The sequence below is a fragment of the Drosophila busckii genome, chromosome 2L (assembly GCF_011750605.1).
Source record: "Drosophila busckii strain San Diego stock center, stock number 13000-0081.31 chromosome 2L, ASM1175060v1, whole genome shotgun sequence".
In the NCBI taxonomy this organism is placed as follows: domain Eukaryota; kingdom Metazoa; phylum Arthropoda; class Insecta; order Diptera; family Drosophilidae; genus Drosophila; species Drosophila busckii.
Window position 1 is genome coordinate 11,757,292 of NC_046604.1, and position 19,317 is coordinate 11,776,608.

Consider the following 19,317-nt stretch of genomic DNA (forward strand, 5'->3'; position numbering starts at 1 on the left):
TTAATTAGCTTAGCTTTAATTATATATCATTTAAATTATAATAATAATATATAATTTATAACTTTATTTTGAATATTTTATTTTATATTTAAGCCATTTTCGTTTAAAATAAACTAAATTTCAATGTGAATATAAAAGTCAGCAAATAGCTCGTACTTTAAGTTTGGCAATCAATTATAAAATTGTAATATAATTTTCTTCTTTCTTCGACTAACAACTTTATTGAAATAAAACTTACTGGCCACAAATTTATGCCATTTATAATTTTGAAATAATTCTATAGAATTTCATATAAAATTTTATTTAATATGTAATTAATTTCTAATATAATAAATAGCTTCTATTTAAGCTAATGCTAATATGTAAAATATATTTAATTGGCTTAAAATCTTTAATTTGTGCACTTCAGCTTGAATAACTCTAAAATAAAAACTTTATTTAAACAAATGTGCTTAAATAAAAATGTTAATAAATATACTTTGCTCTCAATTTACAGCTATTGCATACAATGGCTCATTTTTGACCATTGCCAAAGTGAATCGCTTGAATATGGGCGCGTATCTCTGCATTGCCTCCAATGGCATACCGCCAACCGTTAGTAAGCGTGTCATGCTCATTGTGCATTGTAAGTATTGCAGGCAAATAACTTTAGTTTCCCAACGATGCTGAGGCTGAAGGCTGTAGGCAGTGGCGGTGGCAGCGGCAAGCAGCATTACCACAGTCTGGTTGGCCCGTATCAATTTTGCATATTTAAATATTTATAGTTTTACGCTAGAGCAATGTGGAGAGCGCTGTCGGTGGCGTATGAGCAATGTGTAGAGCAGAGAACAGAGCGACAGGCACGACAGACAGACAGACAACGTAACACAAAGCGCCACTTCAAATCTCGCCATAGAAAATATGCTGTGCATTTTAATTTTGCCTGAGAGCCAGCCCAGCCCAGGACCCAACTCTCTTTTGTCCTTCGTCCTGCTCAGTGCTCGCTGTCTGTCTGTGTTGCATACTCTTAGGTGCCATGCATAAAGTAAATAATTAAGTGTGCCCCAGCTAGTTAGCATTTTTTAGCGCACTCTCTTGCACTCTCTGTCGCTCTTGCTGTTGCGCTAATTAAATAAAAATTTAAGTTGCTTAGCAATTTGCTGGCGCGCTGCGCTTACTGCGCTGCACAATTTATAAACAAAGCTGAGCGTGGTTAAGCTACTCGCTTTTGCAGCCATAAATAAGCGCAGCGCGTAGCTCCAATCAAAATTAAAAAGCAATTAGTTGCGCAAATATATATAAAAGAGTAACCGCAAAAGCAAATCGCATTGGCAAAACAATAACAAATGGAATTTTATATAAAATGCGCGCATACCTTTTTTTCACACGCTGCCACATGCCACATGCCGCATGCCAGAGCCAACACAATTACATTCCGCACACACACACACAAACAGTTCTTGCTACAGTTTTTGCGGCATTGCTTTTATCGCTTGCAGTTCCGCCAATGATTTGGATACAAAATCAATTAGTGGGCGCTGCTCTGGCGCAGAACATTTCATTGGAATGCCAATCGGAGGCGTATCCCAAGTCCATTAATTACTGGATGAAGAACGATACGATTATAGTGCCAGGTAAGTTGACTTAACTAACTTTCATATAGCTATAGATATTTATTTTTAATTTCAATTATTATCAGCAATTTATCTAATAGTTTGAGCTCAATTCTTTATACTCTATAACACATCTGCGTAGCTTTAATCTATAATATTTAAAATTGAAGCCAGCATAACATAAATGTAATTAATTTGTAAGGCAAGCGGCGCTTTGATTGCACTTCAACTTGCAGACGAAAATTTCAACTTAATTTCCTGCGGCTATTAAAAAAAAAAAGAGCTGACCACCATTCATTCATTCACTCACTCAGACGCCCACTCATCTTGCACGGCAAATGAACTGCACGGACCGCGACCACGACAACGACGACGACGACAAAAAATGTATTCAACAGCGGACTCGAAACCGCATTGCCTGATCCTTTATCCCTTTTAGTCCAGCGAAAAAGTCACAGACACGCTGGCAGTTCAGTTTCCGTTTTCTTTTCGGCTTTTTCTTTTTTGCTCATGTTGTTTTCAAGTTGCGTCGTGACACAAAATGGAAAAGTGATTGAAAATGACCTCAAGTCAAAAGCAGTTGAAGTTGTGCGCAGTTTTTACTCGACGAGCACTGAGTTTTTAATGGAGTCGCTTTGCGTTCAAATTGCCGTGGATTTTTGCCCGAGTGGCAACTTAAGCTAAGTCGGCTCTTAAATTTGTGCAGCAACTTAAAGTGAAACTAATCAGTTGCCAGTTTGGCTGTTGTCTTGCATAATAATTAACTACGGTTTGGGTAAAGCTGAATTGCTAAGCTTCAAACGTAAATCGAAATGGCAAGGCGCACCCAATGGGGTGCTCTAGTATTGTATAAATTAAAATGAAAACAAGCTGAGACAACCACAAGACAAGATTAAATGTATTTTATTTTTATTCAAATATCATTGCGGCTGTCTGTCAACTCATTCAACTTGTTTCTAACTCTCTGCACAGGTGAACGCTTCGTGCCGGAAACCTTCGAGGCGGGCTATAAAATCACAATGCGTCTAACCATCTACGATGTTGACATCCAGGACTTTGGTGTGTATCGCTGCGTGGCCAAGAACTCGCTCGGCGACACAGATGGTGCGATCAAATTGTATCGTAAGTACTTCGAATAGCCAAACAACGTCCATTACCATAACCATAAACATAAATGTAACTGTAACTGTAACTGTGTAAATGCCACAATGGCCATAAGTCAGACAGCCCAATGGCAATTAGAGACCCCCAACTATTTGCCTAACTGTCGCTTTTAATTAATTTCGAGCACACACACACAACCGAAACCAAAAACAATGTGCATAATAAATGCCAAGAAATTGCTCCAGCTTTGGCTTAACACAGGTCAATGGGTTTCAAATTCGAGCTCTCGCCTCTCTATCACTTTCCATGAACAAACATTTATATGTCTCTCTGTCCTATGTGTGGGCTCAAAATGTCATTGATTGATTTATGAGCTTACAAGCAGCTGCTGCTGCTGCTGCTGCTGCTTGACTGGCTCAGTCATGGCTCAAGCACCTCACTATGGGGTGTAAATTTAGTGTACTATATATGCATAATGAGCAGCTTTCAATGGTGTCGATTAATGACATGTCCAAGGGCTTACATTAATCGATGGGCACCTCAATATGCGTATCAGTTATTATAAATAGCAATGCTGATGGCTTCTCTCCTCTAAGCAAATCAATTATTTAGCTTCATAGTTGGCAAGCAGAACTTTGACTTGCACTTGCATAGTCAGTCAACTAATTATTAGTTTGCAACACATTGCACTAGCTTATAAATAAACATTCTAAGCAGCTTACATATTTTTACTTTAGATTTTGACGTTCTAGGCAAAGCAATAATATTTAAAAAATATTATTTGAGTAGTCAAAGTAAATAAACTCTCTTACAACTTTTGCTTACTATGTTCTAAATTCAGTTTTAATTGAAATAACTTAATTTATTGTAAAAAGCAATATTTATATTATTTTCACATATTAAGCAACGAGGAATATAAACCGTTGCTTATAAAAATACGGTATATACTTAAAACAATCATTGAATTGAGTTCTTATACAAACTATATGTATTTTAAATATTTAAATTTAAAGCAGTTCAATAATAATACAATTTAATTTCATGCTCTGGCTTTGCTTGTGGCTGCAGTAAAAACAAAGCGCAGCCTAACAACAAAGCAGTGCTGCTTTCGTTCAGTCGCAGCAGCAAGCTCTCGATAAGCCGCAGCAGCGCTGCTCTGGCTGGCAGGCCGTTGGCTGTTTGCTTACGCTCTTTGAAGAGCTTGCGTTCTCTGCTTAGATTTCTGCGCTCTCTCAGCAACAAAGCAGCGACGCTTTGGTTTAGTCGCAGCCGCGCGATCGAAAGAGACAAGCAGCGCTGCTCTCGCTAGCAAGAAATGCTGATTGGCTATTGACTGTTGCTTACGCTCTCTGAGTGGTTTGCGCTCTCAACTTTGTGTGGGAGTCTGGCAGATGGGCAGGCAGCAAGCGAGGCCACTTGTGGGTCAGTTGTGCTTGAACTGGTAGTGATTAAACATTAAAATGGGCGAGCTGCCATATTTAATAATTTAAATAATGTCTATATATTTAATTATAGTCAATCTGTTGAGCTAGTTTAACAGTCTTACATTGAGTAGCAGCTTGCATACAATTTGTATTAATATTTAGTTACTTTTAAAAACGAAGCAAAGAGAGTCTATCAAGCAATAAAATGTTAAATTTTAGAAAATATAATATCCTTTTCTATTCACACATTGCTTGCTTGCTAACTATTTTTTTTATTTTTCATGCAGACATACCACAAACTACAACAGTAACAACAATGTCACCCACTGTATCAATCAATACAGTGCCTGTCGTGGTGAGCAAGTTTAATAAAGGTAAGCATAAATCAAAGCAATGGCAGTCGATCAATTGATTAATAACATATCTTACAATAGAGCAACGCTACAGCAGTAACTCCAACAACAACAATAACAACAACAACAATCATAAGAATCCCTACAACTTCAACAACAACAATCAGCAAGCTGCTAACAATAAATCGCAACGCAGCAAACTCAAGCCGATTGATCAGCCGCCCTCGACGCTAAACAATGTTTATATGGGCTCCACTTCGAGTCTATGGAATCTGCAGGATCATCATTCATCAGCCACCACACGCGGCAGAGATCAGCAGCATCCACAGCAGCAGCATCATGGTAAGTGCGCCGCCTCTCGCTATCCCTGGGGAATAAGTTATAGCCAAAACTGCTGGCAGTTGCTGCTGCTGCTTTACCCTTCAGCTAAATCATTTTATTGGCTCTCGAGCGCTCGAGCTCGAGCTACTGACACAGCAGACCATAAATATTTGGCCATTTATTTTATGTTTATGACAAATCATAACGACTTTAGCACGGCTTAAGGGCTCTGGCCCCGCACATCGTTGACACTTGTTAGCTACACACAGATACTTTTGGGGGCTGAGCTTATGAAAAAATATATATATATATATACTTTAGTCGTTGACCAGCTGGCAATGAAATTATGACTTGCTAGCATGCGAAAGTGTCTAGCGTAATGTGCTGCTAATGTTCGCAGCCGTATTGTACAATCATCATAAATAATAACGAGCATAAGCCTGGGATATTTGTTTCAACTGCAGCCTGTGTGCGAGCTCAACTTGCGATTGATTGACAGACAAAATTCTGTGACGGCCTAAGCAGCCACAAACCGAATAGTTGGCCAAACTTCATTTAAAGTCAAGCAAAGTAAATAGTGCGCACATGCAGTTGCCAAGTTGCTAAGCAACCAATTTAATTGAAATATTTTCATTTGCACATCAGCTCTGTGTCTGAGTGTGAGTCTGAGTGTGACCCTGAGCTGAGCTATAAGCACACCCAGCTGGCTCGCTCTTTTGCTTGCTTCGACTGCCAATCAATAAGCATAAAATTTTACAGCAGCAGCAGCTCCACAACTCCCACTTTCCACACACAATCGGTGACAATATCCATATCCCATACACACACTCGCTCTCTCTCGGCTTGTGTAGCGGGGCATAAAACTTTAGAGGCGCCTTGTTGTAGTGGAAAATTTCTGCATACGCGTTTGGCTAAAATAAAATGCAAGCGACAAAATCAAATCGAACAAATTGAATATGAGAGTACGAGTGCAAGATACAAATGCTGGCGAGGCGAGGGACAGCAGCGGCAGCAGCAGCAGCTGCGCAGTATAAAAATTGCAGACAAATTGCACACAGAGCGACCCCCCCACATTCCACCCCCTCTTCAGCTGTTTTGCCCTGCAGCTAGTACAACAATTTTTGGCAAACGACAGCAAAAATGTTGCGTCGACTGTAACAGCAACTTGGGCAGCAAACATGACAGCGCGTGTGGGTGTTGGGCGGTGGGTGGTGTGTGGCTGTATTTAGGGCTGGGCCTGCTATGACGACAACTTTCAAGCCTTTGCATGCAACGTCGTAAGCGCTGCGTTTACAGTTAGATTTATTACCTGCTAGATGTTGCACATATCGTGCCCCAGCGAGCGTGAGAGAGACCATATTGCATATTGCTTATACGACTAGTACTCCCTGGTGGGCGTAACGCTTATCGCCGTCGACTTTTGCATATGTCGCGTACGCTGTGCGCCTCAGCCCAAGTACCAGCCCCAGTCTGAGTCCTAGCTCATGACACTTTAAGGCGGCGGTACAAGCTACCAAACTGCCAGCCCCAACAGCCCAGCAGCATGAGTGATGAAGCTGTGAAGGCAATGGGGCGTATGAATTTTGGCAGCAAAACCTAAAAACTTAAGTATGCAGCTACAGCGCAGCGATCGAAAATTAGAATTGAGACTATTTAAATTATTAAGTGCAAGAGCTTTAGGATTGAAAACACTTTATGGTACAAATAAATGCAACTGCGGCTTCAACTAAAACAAACTTAGAGAGAGAGAGAGACAGTTCTTGTTTAATCTGTTAGCTTATCTGTAAAGCGAAATAATAATAATCATTCATCTAAATTTCCGATTTTTTTAAATGATTGTTTTTACTTGAGTAACTAACTATTAAAACTTTGACTTCAATAATTATTTGTGCGTAACAAAAAATAGTTAAAAAATATATAACTACATTACAGCGTCTGGATATAATAAGTTATATCACCACTCAAAATAAATTAGTTCTTCATTATTGCTTTTAAACGTATAAAGTTTATAATTATTACAATGCTCTAATATTTTAATTGAATTCAATAGACTTTTCTTCTGGCAAATTAAGCCAACAAGGCAACAAATTGAGCAACAACTTTAAACAATTGTCGCATAAGTTTTGTTATATGAAAACTGAGAAATACTAATTGATATTTTCACTGCAATCAGCAAACTGCTTATCTTCCAATCAGAGTCTGTATGGGATGCATTGGTTGTCATATGTGCTGCTTTAGTTTTAATGAAGTACCTTTCATATTTTCGCATGTCTTAAATGCCAATTTACGCATTTAAACTCATTTAAAAAACGTTGTTGTGGCCAACTGTAAGTTGAGCTGTTGCCTGTTTTTAATTTGCGCTTGCAATGGACAACAATATGACACAAATTACAAGAAAATGCAATAAAAACGAGGCAGACACACAACAATGATGATGACTTGGCAGCAATAATTTGCTTATAATTTGCTCGACTGCTGCTTTGCCAGTTGCCAACGGCCGCAAGCGAACGACAGAAAGAGAGACAGACCACGAACGATGATAAAGTAAATGAAATGCCGCAATTTGTTGTGCAAGTGTAAATGACTGCAGGCGTACGCTTTATGCATTTTTTTTTATTATGAATGCAGCCGCTAAAGCGAGCAACTGTTACAGCAATATGGCGTTAAATGCAGCAGCAGCCACAAAGAGCAGCAGCAAATAAATAAAAACGTAGCATAACGCATACGCCACGTCTGTTCGTGAAGTAAGTCTCAAGTGCGCGAATTGTAAGTGCAACAGGCGCAACAATTGAGGTGCAATAAGCCTCAACCGCAGGCTGAGCGCTAATGGAGCGCAGCATGCACTGAAAGAAATCAATAAGTTGCCAACTCATGTGCAACTTTGCAGCATTTATTTCTATTAGCTTGAACGAGTTTAGTTTGAATGACACCCCGGGGTGCTTGTAAAGAATTATGCAGAAATGACTTAAAGTTGAGCCTATAAGAAAGAGAGCGACTGAGCTAAAGCGCTCGACCCCAAAGAGCGTTTGGTCCTGGCTCGCATTTCTTTATGGTTAAGCGCTTTAAAGACACCGCTGGGACTAGCACAAATATATACACACAAGCACATAAACACATGCTCAAGCGTCAATAAAAATCAGCCAGACACTCACACACAGAGTCGCCCACACACACACACGCACACACATACAGCGAATGGACACTAAAGCGACAGCAGCAGGACAAACACGCAGACACAGACTTGAAGCAAAACTGTTCCTTGTTGTTGTTGCTGCTGCTGCTGCTGCTGCTGCTTTTCACACATGGAAAATGTTTGCAGACGCCAGCAAAACAAGCAAGTAGTCAGCTCGTTGAACTGCGCAGGGGCTGGTGGGCTGGGGGTTGGTGGTGGCAAGCTGCTTATAGAAAAATAAAAGCCAAAAAGGACAGACACAAAATAAATTTTCGACCCGGTGCAAAGCAATTTGCGCATTTCCGTTATAAAAATAAAAGGGTTACTCGTTAAAAACAAAACGTCGAGCACAAGTTCAATCTATATGTATATATATGCGCTATATATATTTTACAGTTATGACAAAAAACTTATTGCAATGCAATAAAGTTCAATTGACTTACGGCCCGAACAAATTGAGTCAAGTGCTTGAGCTGCCAATCGAAAACAAACAAAATATTTAAATAGACTGAGGCACATTCTTTTTTTTTATTTATAGTAACTACGGCAATTAAGACGACATTTGTCATGCCTTAGCTATTTTAATTGCAAGCTTGTTCGGCAGCAATTTTTTAAATTTTTTAACAAGCAACCAACAATGTTACTAATGACCAATGGGGCTATAGCTATAGCCTGGTCTGGCTCTTAGCCACGTAGCTGCAACCAAATGAAAGCTGCAGTTTAAATTGATGGCCCGCCTACTGCTGCGCTATTTATTATATATGTATGTATGTATATGTATGTGTGTGGGCCAGAGCTTAACGCACTTGAGCAATAAAATTCGAAACAATTTGCCAAGTGAAATTGAAACAAAGCAGAAAAATACTTTCGATTTTAGTTGCCATTTTCCGTTTCGCCAACAACCAACCAACCAACAGTCCAATTGGTGTCCTTTTGCATGGCCAGGCAACTGGACAAGAACGAGGGCCAGTTGACAAACAGTTTGGTTTGGTTTTTTCTTTTTCTCTTTCTCTTCGCTGTGTTTGCTGCTGTACATTTTTGTTTGCTTCGCTTTGCTCTCGCCTCGCACTACAAATGACTGGCCATAAACGCATCCTGTCTATTGTTTATGCTCGTTGGCGTGTGGCAAGCGCATAATTGAAAAAAAGGACATGCCCATATGGCACAAACAAACGCACATGACTTTTGATTAAGCAACCGAAGACATTAGCGCTAAAGTTTAAACTATAAATTGCTTTATTGCAGCGCCCGATCGAGCGGATGGCAAGAGCTCCAATACACTTAAACACGATGCCAAATCGCTCACCGATGACATGGATCGCACACAGGATCTCAAGAGTCTGGCTACAACTTGGGCTTACGCGCCAGGCTTGCTCAGCTCAGTCGTTGCCTTGTGGGCGTGGCTGCAGTAGGGCGCAAATGCTGCTGAGCGCGTAATTTGTACAAACTAAATGCAAGCGTAATTCAATTTAGAGTTATACATATGTAACGGTACATATATACTAGACATAAGTTTCACACATCGATTTGGGCAATGCATGAAAATCACTTAATTTTTAATTTTATTTTATTGCTTACATCCAATACGATATAAATGTATAAAGTTGTTGTTGTTTATGGAAAGTCCAGAAAGCAAAATAAAAGCGGAAATACAAAGTATTAGCATAAAAAAGCAAAAAAAAAAAAAAACAAACAATTATATGCAAACAATTAACAAACGAACTACAACTATAACTATATAATTAGCATTAAGTTAAGGCTAGAGTCATTGAAATCGAAATTGAAATTGAAATTGAAATGTTGCAATCACTTTTACTTGAGACTCAGTTAAGCTTGATTTTAATGCACCGCAAATTGTTTATAACTGTAATAATATATGTATATGTAAATTGTAATTTTATTTAACAAGTGAAAATAAAAACAAATGCCGTCTTGAATAATTTAAACGTGTGTGTGTGTGTGTTTTCAACTTAGCTCAACTCAAACGTAAACTTAACTTTGGCTGCACTGCATTTAATTATTTAATTTAAAATAAAAAAAAAACACACGCTAAAAATAGCTATAGTTGCGTTTCGTAGTTTGTTTACTTTTTATAACAGCAGTTTATTTTCTTTCTTTTTTTGTGAGCCAACCCACATGGCTGCATTTTTCATTACGTATACGTAGTGCGAGTCCCATGAACATCATCAAAAAAACGCTGGCGACCTTATAATTTAATTTAAAAAGCGCAGCGCAACTACAAAATAAAAGGCAAAAAAAATTACAGCACACTAACAAAAAAAAAAAAGTGATTATTAAAATAAATTAAATGTCTGGTGCTGCCCTCATAAACTCACGAGCGGCCAATTAAAAGCACGTCCAATGTGGCTAGTTTTATTAATATTTTTTTCCCATTTTGTGCTAAAGTTTAAGAGCTTGCTGCAGGCCAATGGAGCATGCGAACTATAAGATGCGTTGGATAAAAGGAAAATTCAAATTAAATTCAATATTAAGATATTACATTTCTTATATAATTCAGCAATAATACCTTTAAATAAGATTTTCACAATGCTGACTACAAATGCTTATGCTCTATATGGAATTTCATTGCAATACAAATAACCTCGCTTATCAGCAATTAAACAAAATTGTACAGCAACTGCTTATGTTATCTTATGTTATATATATATATTTATATATCAGACAATTTTATCACTAACTAAAGACATCAAAACTGTTGACAAGATTAGCCCGCAGATAATTTTCTCCATAAAAGCAGAACTTGCCATAAATTCCCAATTAGTTAACATTCATTTACGGCTTGAAGATCATTTAATAAAATGAAATTTAGTTGCTATTTACTGGCATTGGCTTTCATGGTTGCTGCTGTGCAAAGCTTACCAAAGTTGGAGTTGGGCGAATATAATTTTTCGAGTATAACAAAAAATTTTTATATCCATCAAGCTGCCCACCATGGGAAGGCTTGTATAACATCCAAGTGCCAGGCGTGAAGCCTTTTAAGGCACTATGTGACTGGACTCTGGCTGGAGATGGTTGGTTGGTTATCGCTCGTCGTTTTGATGGCAGTGTAAACTTCTTTCGCAACTGGACTATGTACAAGGAAGGTTTTGGTGATCTATCTAGCGAGTTCTTCATTGGCTTGGACAAGCTGCATGCCATAGTTTCCAATCGAGCGCATGAGCTTTATGTGTATTTAGAAGATTACGACGGTCAAAGTCGCTATGCACGCTATGATGATTTTATAATCAGTTCAGCAAATCAAGGTTATCAATTGCAAAAGCTGGGAACTTATTCTGGCGATGCTGGTGATGCGCTCAGATGGCATGAAGGCAACCAATTCTCCACATTCGATACCGATCACTCTACACAAGACTGTGCCGTGCAACGAATGGGAGCCTATTGGTATGGCACGAGTGATGGCTGCACTGAGAGGTAATACTAAAGCTAGTTGCTAATCGAAACAAACTCATTGGCTTTCTTTTCAAAAAGCAATCTCTTTGGCATGTATCTAAACGGCAAGTTTCCTGAATCGTTATATGCCAAAGGCATTGTCTGGTATAAGTGGCGTGGTACACAATTCTCTTATAAGTCTGTGCAGCTAATGGTGCGACCGAAATGCTATCTTGTTCATCTATAAATACTGCGGATATGGCTTGTTTGTATTTTATTACAAATATGTATTTTTCACTTTTAACAAAATAATTTCAAAGTCAAGTCTTTAAACCGCATTTGAAATAAATTGGATAAAGAAAAATTTTGTCTTTTGATTTAGTCAAATTTCATATTTTTTAATCCTAGTAAGGTTATCAGAATGAAAATCAATAATTTAAAAATGTGCATATGAATTTTCATATCAAAGAAGAAGACATAGAATAATTAGTCGAAAATTTGAAAAATTTTATAATCCAAATTGTAATATATGCAGACTCATTTTTATTTATTATTTAATTATATAATTATGATTTTTAATTAAATTCGCATACCTATTAGATAAAAAATGTATAAGCCACAGCTATAAAATCAACACAATATGAAGGAGGTCTAAGGGAAGTAAGCTCCATATATCACTTTAGTTGTTCATCTTGTGTTTCGTATCTACCGGAAGTTTATTGCGATATAAATCAATCAAACGTGCTTATCGTTGAGTAGCTCGCTTATCAGAAAATATATGTATATAATTCTACAGATACTACTCATCTTTTTTTCAATCCAATAATAGCAATTATTGTTATACATTTATATTATTTACAATGCTTGGTGTGAAAGCCTTAAAAACATGTGTTGCTTCCAGCACAGACAAAAAGTCTGCTGAGTAGATTAGATCAGCAATTGAACATAATTTGACAAAAACTATCATTGTTATCTTCCCTTCCAACAATTGCACCATTTTATCATAATAAGATAACAAGATAAGTCCCAAGCTAAGTTTTCTTATAAAAAGCAAAAGTTGCAATTAATTCTCAATTAGTTTATATTCATATACGACTTGAAGATCATTTAATAATCAGAACAAAATGAAATTTAGTAGCTATTTACTAGCATTGGCTTTCATGATTGCTGACGGGCAAAGCTTACCGAAGCAGGGCCAAGTTGATCTCTCAACATCGCTCATGAAATATCCTTCATGCCCACCTTTAGAAGGCTTGTACACCATCCAAGCACCAGGCGTAAAGCCTTTCAAGGCCTTATGTGACTCAACTCTCGCTGGCAATGGTTGGTTGGTCATCGCTCGTCGTTTTGATGGCAGTGTAAACTTTTATCGCAACTGGACTATGTACAAGGAAGGCTTTGGTGATCTATCCAGCGAGTTTTTCATTGGTTTGGACAATCTGCACGCTATAACCGCCAGTCAGGCACATGAGCTATATGTTTATCTGGAGGATTTCGATGGAAATAAGAGATATGCGAGCTACGATGGATTTGCCATAAGCAGTGAGAACGAGTCATATAAGCTACAAATATTGGGAGCTTATTCAGGCGATGCTGGCGATGGGCTCAGGTATCATGTCGATGCTAAATTTTCAACCTTCGATAAATTTAATTGTGGCGACTGTGCATATGCTGTGGACTCTAGAGGCGGTTGGTGGTATAATAAAGGTTGGAAGAGGTAATGTATATAATGCTTATACTCTTGTTAATTAAGCTAACTAAATTTTTCTTTAATTAGTAATCTATTTGCCTTGTATATGAGCGGAGAGTTTAAAACTTCTAATGGTTTTTGTGGCATGGCGTGGTCCTTTTGGCGTGGTTTCTATTATTCCTATAAAAAAATTCAGATGATGGTGCGACCCAAATGCCATTGCGTTCAGACTCAACTTAAAGCCAACTGATTATTCAACCTTTGATTCGATTCAATTAAAATAACTATTTTAAATTAATTAAATTGGAATGTACCTTAGGCAGTGCAATTAACTATTAATTTGTCTAAGGACTCTTTGTTCAACTAGTACTTGAAACTAAGGCAAATCAATTCAACTAAATTACAAATTAATCTTTCAGACTAACTGCAAGTTTAGCTAAGTGTATATATTTTTCATAACAAACATAGAACTAAATGATTTTTGCCTGTTGTATTTGTCGTAAATGTTGTCGTAGTGCTGCCAAATAAAAATTGCATATCTACCGTACCTCGCTTATCAGCAAATGTATATAATTCTAAAGATACTACTCATAATTTTGTTATTCAATTGTATTATTTACAATGTACAGGGTGAAAGTCTTCAAAACATGTGTTAATCAAAAATAGTTCCTCGCACAGATAAAAAGTCTACTGAGTAGATAAGTTCAAATCGGAGTTTACCTATAAAAAGCAGCAGTTGGCAAAAATTCACAATTAGTTAACATTCATCTACGGCCTTAATAAGTACAACAAAATGAATAATATTTGCTATCTACTGGGGGCTTTGGCTTTCATAGTTGCTCGAGCGCAGAGCTTGCCGCGGCTAGAGATGAACGAGAGTAGTCTAACTAAAGGTTTCTATCCCTCAAGCTGCCCACAATGGGAAGGCTTGTATACCATCCAAGTGCCAGGCGCAAAGCCTTTTAAGGCCTTATGTGACTCAACTTTGGCTGGAGATGGTTGGTTGATCATCGCTCGTCGTTTTGATGGCAGTGTAAACTTCTATCGCAACTGGACTATGTACAAGGAAGGCTTTGGTGATCTATCTAGCGAGTTTTTCATTGGTTTGGAGAATCTGCACGCTATTACCGCCAGTCAGGCGCATGAGCTTTATGTTTATCTGGAGGACTTTGATGGAAATAAGAGATATGCAAACTACGATGGATTTGTTATAAGCAGTGAGATCGACTCGTATAAGCTGCAAATCTTGGGAGCTTATTCAGGCGATGCTGGCGATGGGCTGAGGTTTCATGTGGATGGTAAATTTGCAACGTTCGATAAGTTTAATTCGATAGATTATGCTGTGGATTATAGAGGCGGTTGGTGGTATAATAAAGGTTGGAAGAGGTAATGTATATAATGCTTATACTCTTGTTAATTAAGCTTACTAAATTCTTCTTTAATTTAGTAATCTGTTTGGCGCGTATATGAGTGGAGAATTTAACAGTGCTCATGGTTATTGTGGCATGGCTTGGTCCTTTTGGCGTGGTTTTTATTATTCCTATAAAAATATTCAGATGATGGTGCGACCCAAATGCAATCGTCTTCAGGATTAACTTTAAGCCAAAGAAATTTAACGTTTGATTCGTAATTAAAATTTAAAAAGTGATTATTAAAATAAATATAAATTCAACCATTAACTGGACTCAATGAATAAAATAATTTTGTTTGCAAGATAAATAAACTAAAGCTTTGAATAAACTCAAAATGTATAAAGCTATAGGATATAATGTTAAAGTATTTTAAGTATTAAGTATTTTTTTTTAATATGTGCTATATAAAAAATTGAAATTCGTTTTGTATTGTCTTGTGCGACTTTTTAACATTTTGACCAAATTGTAATCATGACATTTTAACAAGTTCGACAACTCATTTATTTTTAGTTTTCTGTATTTTTAGCTAACAATATTTCATATTAAAATGCAATTAAAATATTATATACATTAACTATAAATGAGACTTTTTTTAGTCTCACTCTCTCTTTCTCTCTTTCGCTTTCTTTCAAGCTTTCAACTCATACTCAACTCGCTATCATAACAATATAAATGCTAAGCACCCTGATAATAATACAGCTAAGCTTATCTCTCTATCCGGCAGCATGCAGGGAGTTAAAGTAAACATGCTCTTCGTTATTACAGTGCAACACACAGTGGCAGGGGCTATAAAAATTGCTGCTACGGCAATTTGGTTGCATTTTCACACGCGCTGCACCGCAAATGGCAACGAAAAAAAAAAAGTGCAGACATTGGCACCTCCAACCCGCTGCAGCTGTTAGTCAAGCTTGGTATGGCCCGTACTATGGCATAGACACAAAAGGCCAAGTTAATAAAGCCAGCAGAACATGCACACACATTGAGAGCGCAATACACGGAAACCCAGCAGACGCCAAAACACACACACACGCACGCACACACACATACGCACACATACTTACGCTGTAATTCAGTTGAAATGCCACAAAAGCAAAACCGTTGACAACAGCCTGACAAAAATATGTGAAACTAAAACTGTGAAAAAACCAAAAATTAATTGAAAATTTATGTACATTTATGCGCTGGCTTTGGTTGCACATTTAACAAGCTGGCAAATTTATTTATGTTTTTATTATTTAATATTGCTGTAATTGATAGCATCAATTTGTTTGCTGTTGTAATCACATAAAATTTGCCAGTTAATTGTTTTTTGCAGTTGAAACTGCAATTATGGCTTTTTATTAATTGTTGTCATTCAATAAATAAGCTATAGGCTGTGTCAACAACACACATGTTTGCACTATGACCTTTGGCACTTACCGTTAGGCACTGCAGCTTTCTGTTTGTCCTGCGCCATTTTGCAAACCAAACTGTGTAACTTAATTAGGAGTCCACAAAATTAGCTCAGAGTTAAATATTGGCTTATGAAATTACATTGTATTTGGCTAAAAGCTTTCACAGTCAGTCAGTAAGCAGGCAGCAGCCGCTGTGTGGTGAGTTTATGAAATTAACAGTTAGAAGCTACAGGTGGCAAAAGCTTGCGCATTAAGCTTTCAGTTTTTATTTCAACATGCAAACTCAGCTGAGCTTTTGCTCTAGCCGAAGCAGCAACCAACGAAAGTTATTTGAGCTTTTACACGCGTCTACAAATTAGCAGTCATTTTTACTAAGAAGCTTGTAGAAAAGTAAAGCGTAAGTAAAATAAATAACTTGCAATCCAAGCGATAAAGCAAATAATTAAGAGCTATGAAAATAATAATTAATACTCTAACAAATTATTTGACTAAAATATTGCATTGTATATTACACTCAAATTTTAATGATTAAAGGGATGAGCATAGTCCCTAAAAATATATTAAGGACTCGTTCCTAAACCAGCCCTATTTATATTATTCTTACTTGTTTTGTTTTATTTTCTCAATATATTTAAATAATTTATTTCTTATTTCAGTCTTTCAATTTTCTGCACTTTCTGTTAAAGCGGCACGCGTGACACGCAGCCCAGACAGGCACATGACCATCTCTACAATCAGATGGTGCCTAGTGCACCATGCTGTAATAAAAGATGAACCCTCTCTCTCTCTCTTTCTCTCTCTTTTGCTCTGCTCCCCCATGTTATCTTTAGCTTGTCAACGAAAGAAATTGCAAGTCAAGCCAAAGATAAGCTTATCAGCTCGAAAGATAACTGGGCCAGCCGTAGCCAGCCTTTAAAGCAGCGCAGCATCTATAATTTTAGTTTCAGTTACAGTTTTGATTTTGCAGTCACAAGATGAACTTTTTCCTGCTTGCATTAACCTCATTTGTGACCTGGCTGTTTGGCTACTTGAGGAACTGCTACAGCTACTGGGAGCAGCGCGGTGTGCCACAGCTGCGCACGCATTTTTTGTTTGGCAATTTCTTCAAACTCAAGTCTGTGCATACGAGCGAGCTGCTGCAAGAGACGTACGATGCATTCAAGGATAAGAGCCCCATAGCTGGCAGTTATATATATACAAGGCCTATAGCTGTGGTCACCGATTTGGATCTGGTGAAGAGCATACTCATCAAGGACTTTAATATATTTGTTAATCGCTCCAGCAGCGATTTGAATACCAAAGACAATCCACTTACAGGACATTTGTTTAATCAAAAGGACGAAGAGTGGCGCAACATGCGCAACAAACTGTCACCCACTTTCACCAGCGGCAAGATCAAATATATGTTCAGCACAGTTGCCGCTGTGGCGCGACAGCTGGAGCAAACTTTCGAGCAGCAAGTGGGTGAGTCTGGCGCTGTGCTGGAGCTGCACGATCTGCTGGGACGCTATACGGTGGATGTGATTGGCAGCTGCGTGTTTGGCATTGAGTGCAACAGTCTGCAGAATGCGCAGGCCAAATTTCGCGTTGTAGCCCGCGAGCTCTTCGATCATCCGAAGCGTAGCATACGCTGGCTGCTCTTCAAGCTAACCTACATAAATACGTTGAAGAAGCTGCCCATGAAGGTTAGAACCTTTGGCGAGCTGCATGAGCAGTTCTTTATGAACATTGTGCGTGAAACTGTCGAACTGCGTGAGCGTGAAAATATAAAGCGTAATGACTTTATGGATTTGCTGCTCGAGCTGCGCCGCACTGAGCAGTCCAATGGGCTAACTGTGGAGCAGCTGGCAGCTCAAGTGTTTGTCTTCTTTGTAGCTGGCTTTGAAACAAGCTCCAGCAACATGAGCTATGCGCTATACGAGCTGGCCAAGAATCCACAAGTGCAGCAAAAGCTGCGCGCAGAGATTCAGCGTGTGCTGCTCAAGCATGGCGAACTCACCTATGAGGCCATGATGGAGATGGCGTATCTGGATCAAGTCATAAGCGGTGAGTGCAAAGTCGAAATGTTTGCCCAGTGCTAAATCTAGACTACATAAACATAAAGCAAAAGATAGTGACAATGAGCGAGTCAGCATGACAAGCGTTTGTTTATCTAACTATAAAGACTGAGAATAAATGATTCATGCATATTCAATCAAGATAATCAAGCTAACAATTGCGATAAGCAGCAATATCTAAAAACTTTGCAAAAATCAAATCAATAATCAGCAACATAAAATCATTTAATATCGACAAATGCTTAAAAAGGTGTATACAGCCAACTTAAAAATACACTTTGTTAGCGTGTATTAAATTTCAAATAATTATTAACAAGCTTTAGCTACAGTTACTACTTTTATTAAGCTAATATTGTTACTTGTTTATTCACAGAAACTCTGCGCAAATATCCTGCACTTGCTTCACTCACTCGCGTGCCCTCCGTGGACTACAAGTTGCCCAGCAAGGAGCCCGAGAGCGAGCTGATCATCGAACGTGGCACACGCGTTCACATACCCGTGCGTGCAATACACTACGATCCGGCGATCTATGATGAGCCGCATGAGTTTCGACCGGAACGCTTCGAGCCCGACGCCTGTCTACAGCGACATCCGATGTCGTTCTTGGGCTTTGGCGATGGACCACGCAATTGCATTGGACTCAGATTCGGACGCATGCAGGTGAAGGTGGGACTCATTACACTGCTGAATGCCTTCAGCTTTGATGTGACAGCCGATACGCCGGATAAGCTGCGCATTGGCGATAAGAACTTTCTGCTGTTGCCCAGCGAGGGGGTTCGACTGCGTGTGCAGCGACTTTAAGTGTGGAATTACAAATAATTTGTCGCGACGTATTGTAAACAATGGGGGGGGGCAAACAATAAACATTGCTAGCTTGGCTGGCGCATAAACAAATTCCTAGTCTGTGTAGAGCGAAAAGTGCAAGCATCAGCTCAAAATTCAATCAGAATTGATTCGCTTGACGGTCGTTTGAAAGGCAAACCGAAATTTATAGACACCACAAAGCAAAGCAGCGCAGGCTGCCCACAGCTGCTCAGTCAATCAGACGACACCAAAACACCTCTGGGCACTAAATCACACAAATGACACACACACACACACACATGCACATGCGCATGCATAGCAGACATGTGTCGAAGTGGGCGTTGGGTGGCTGGTCATGTGAGCTAACCAAAAATCAGTTGTGGTGCTTGCCTGGACTTCAGCTCAAAGCTCAGTGCCGAGCACTGCAAACATTTACAATATTTTGCTAATTAGCTGCATATGTGTGAATAATGAATGCACTCAACGACTTGCCAAGGGATCCAAGCCCATGTTAGCCCTCTGCTTGGTGTCATATTAAATTTATGGCTACAGTTTGCTTGCCACTTGCTGATTTTAGCGATTAGTTAAGGCGCCCAGTCGCCCA

General features: G+C 38.6%; 4 protein-coding genes across 10 annotated transcripts in view; all 4 read left to right on the forward strand.

The window, feature by feature from the left end:
- Positions 1-9,626, forward strand: part of LOC108594271 (lachesin) — a 34,323-nt gene extending 24,697 nt beyond the window's left edge. For 5 of the 7 annotated variants that reach the window (XM_017979403.2, XM_017979404.2, XM_033294574.1 and 2 more), the window contains exons 8-13: positions 497-625; positions 1,479-1,613; positions 2,565-2,714; positions 4,408-4,494; positions 4,555-4,815; positions 9,212-9,626. In XM_017979403.2, coding sequence (XP_017834892.1) covers positions 497-625; positions 1,479-1,613; positions 2,565-2,714; positions 4,408-4,494; positions 4,555-4,815; positions 9,212-9,378 — 929 coding nt within the window. In that variant the 3' untranslated portion in view covers positions 9,379-9,626. Of the gene's footprint in view, positions 1-496; positions 626-1,478; positions 1,614-2,564; positions 3,233-4,407; positions 4,495-4,554; positions 4,816-9,211 lie in introns of those variants that run through there. The other 2 variants (XM_017979406.2, XM_033294583.1) reach the window with 2 other exon arrangements.
- A 1,639-nt stretch (positions 9,627-11,265) lies between these two features.
- LOC108605447 (ficolin-1-A-like) lies at positions 11,266-13,296 on the forward strand. Its single transcript, XM_017995169.2, has 3 exons — positions 11,266-11,398; positions 12,605-13,073; positions 13,134-13,296. The coding sequence occupies exons 1-3, from the start codon at positions 11,266-11,268 to the stop codon at positions 13,294-13,296; spliced, it is 765 nt and encodes a 254-aa protein (XP_017850658.1).
- Positions 13,297-13,813: 517 nt separating this feature from the next.
- LOC108608150 (ficolin-2-like) lies at positions 13,814-14,642 on the forward strand. The gene is made up of 2 exons (XM_017999397.2): positions 13,814-14,432; positions 14,494-14,642. The coding sequence occupies exons 1-2, from the start codon at positions 13,840-13,842 to the stop codon at positions 14,639-14,641; spliced, it is 741 nt and encodes a 246-aa protein (XP_017854886.2). The 5' UTR covers positions 13,814-13,839; the 3' UTR covers position 14,642.
- Positions 14,643-16,811: 2,169 nt separating this feature from the next.
- On the forward strand, positions 16,812-18,793 carry LOC108608148 (probable cytochrome P450 6a14). Its single transcript, XM_017999395.2, has 2 exons — positions 16,812-17,898; positions 18,283-18,793. Exons 1-2 carry the CDS (start codon positions 16,827-16,829, stop codon positions 18,708-18,710), a joined length of 1,500 nt encoding a protein of 499 aa, XP_017854884.1. The 5' UTR covers positions 16,812-16,826; the 3' UTR covers positions 18,711-18,793.
- The last annotated feature ends 524 nt before the right edge of the window (positions 18,794-19,317 follow it).

Coding starts and splice junctions, on each gene's coding strand:
- LOC108608150 (XM_017999397.2), top strand. CDS start 13,840: ATGAATAATATTTGCTATCTACTGGGGGCTTTGGCTTTCATAGTTGCT. Junction 14,433..14,493: donor TATAATAAAGGTTGGAAGAG/GTAATGTATATA, acceptor TCTTTAATTTAG/TAATCTGTTTGGCGCGTATA.
- LOC108608148 (XM_017999395.2), top strand. CDS start 16,827: ATGAACTTTTTCCTGCTTGCATTAACCTCATTTGTGACCTGGCTGTTT. Junction 17,899..18,282: donor TCTGGATCAAGTCATAAGCG/GTGAGTGCAAAG, acceptor GTTTATTCACAG/AAACTCTGCGCAAATATCCT.
- LOC108605447 (XM_017995169.2), top strand. CDS start 11,266: ATGCTGGTGATGCGCTCAGATGGCATGAAGGCAACCAATTCTCCACAT. Junction 11,399..12,604: donor AGTGATGGCTGCACTGAGAG/GTAATACTAAAG, acceptor GCCCACCTTTAG/AAGGCTTGTACACCATCCAA. Junction 13,074..13,133: donor TATAATAAAGGTTGGAAGAG/GTAATGTATATA, acceptor TTCTTTAATTAG/TAATCTATTTGCCTTGTATA.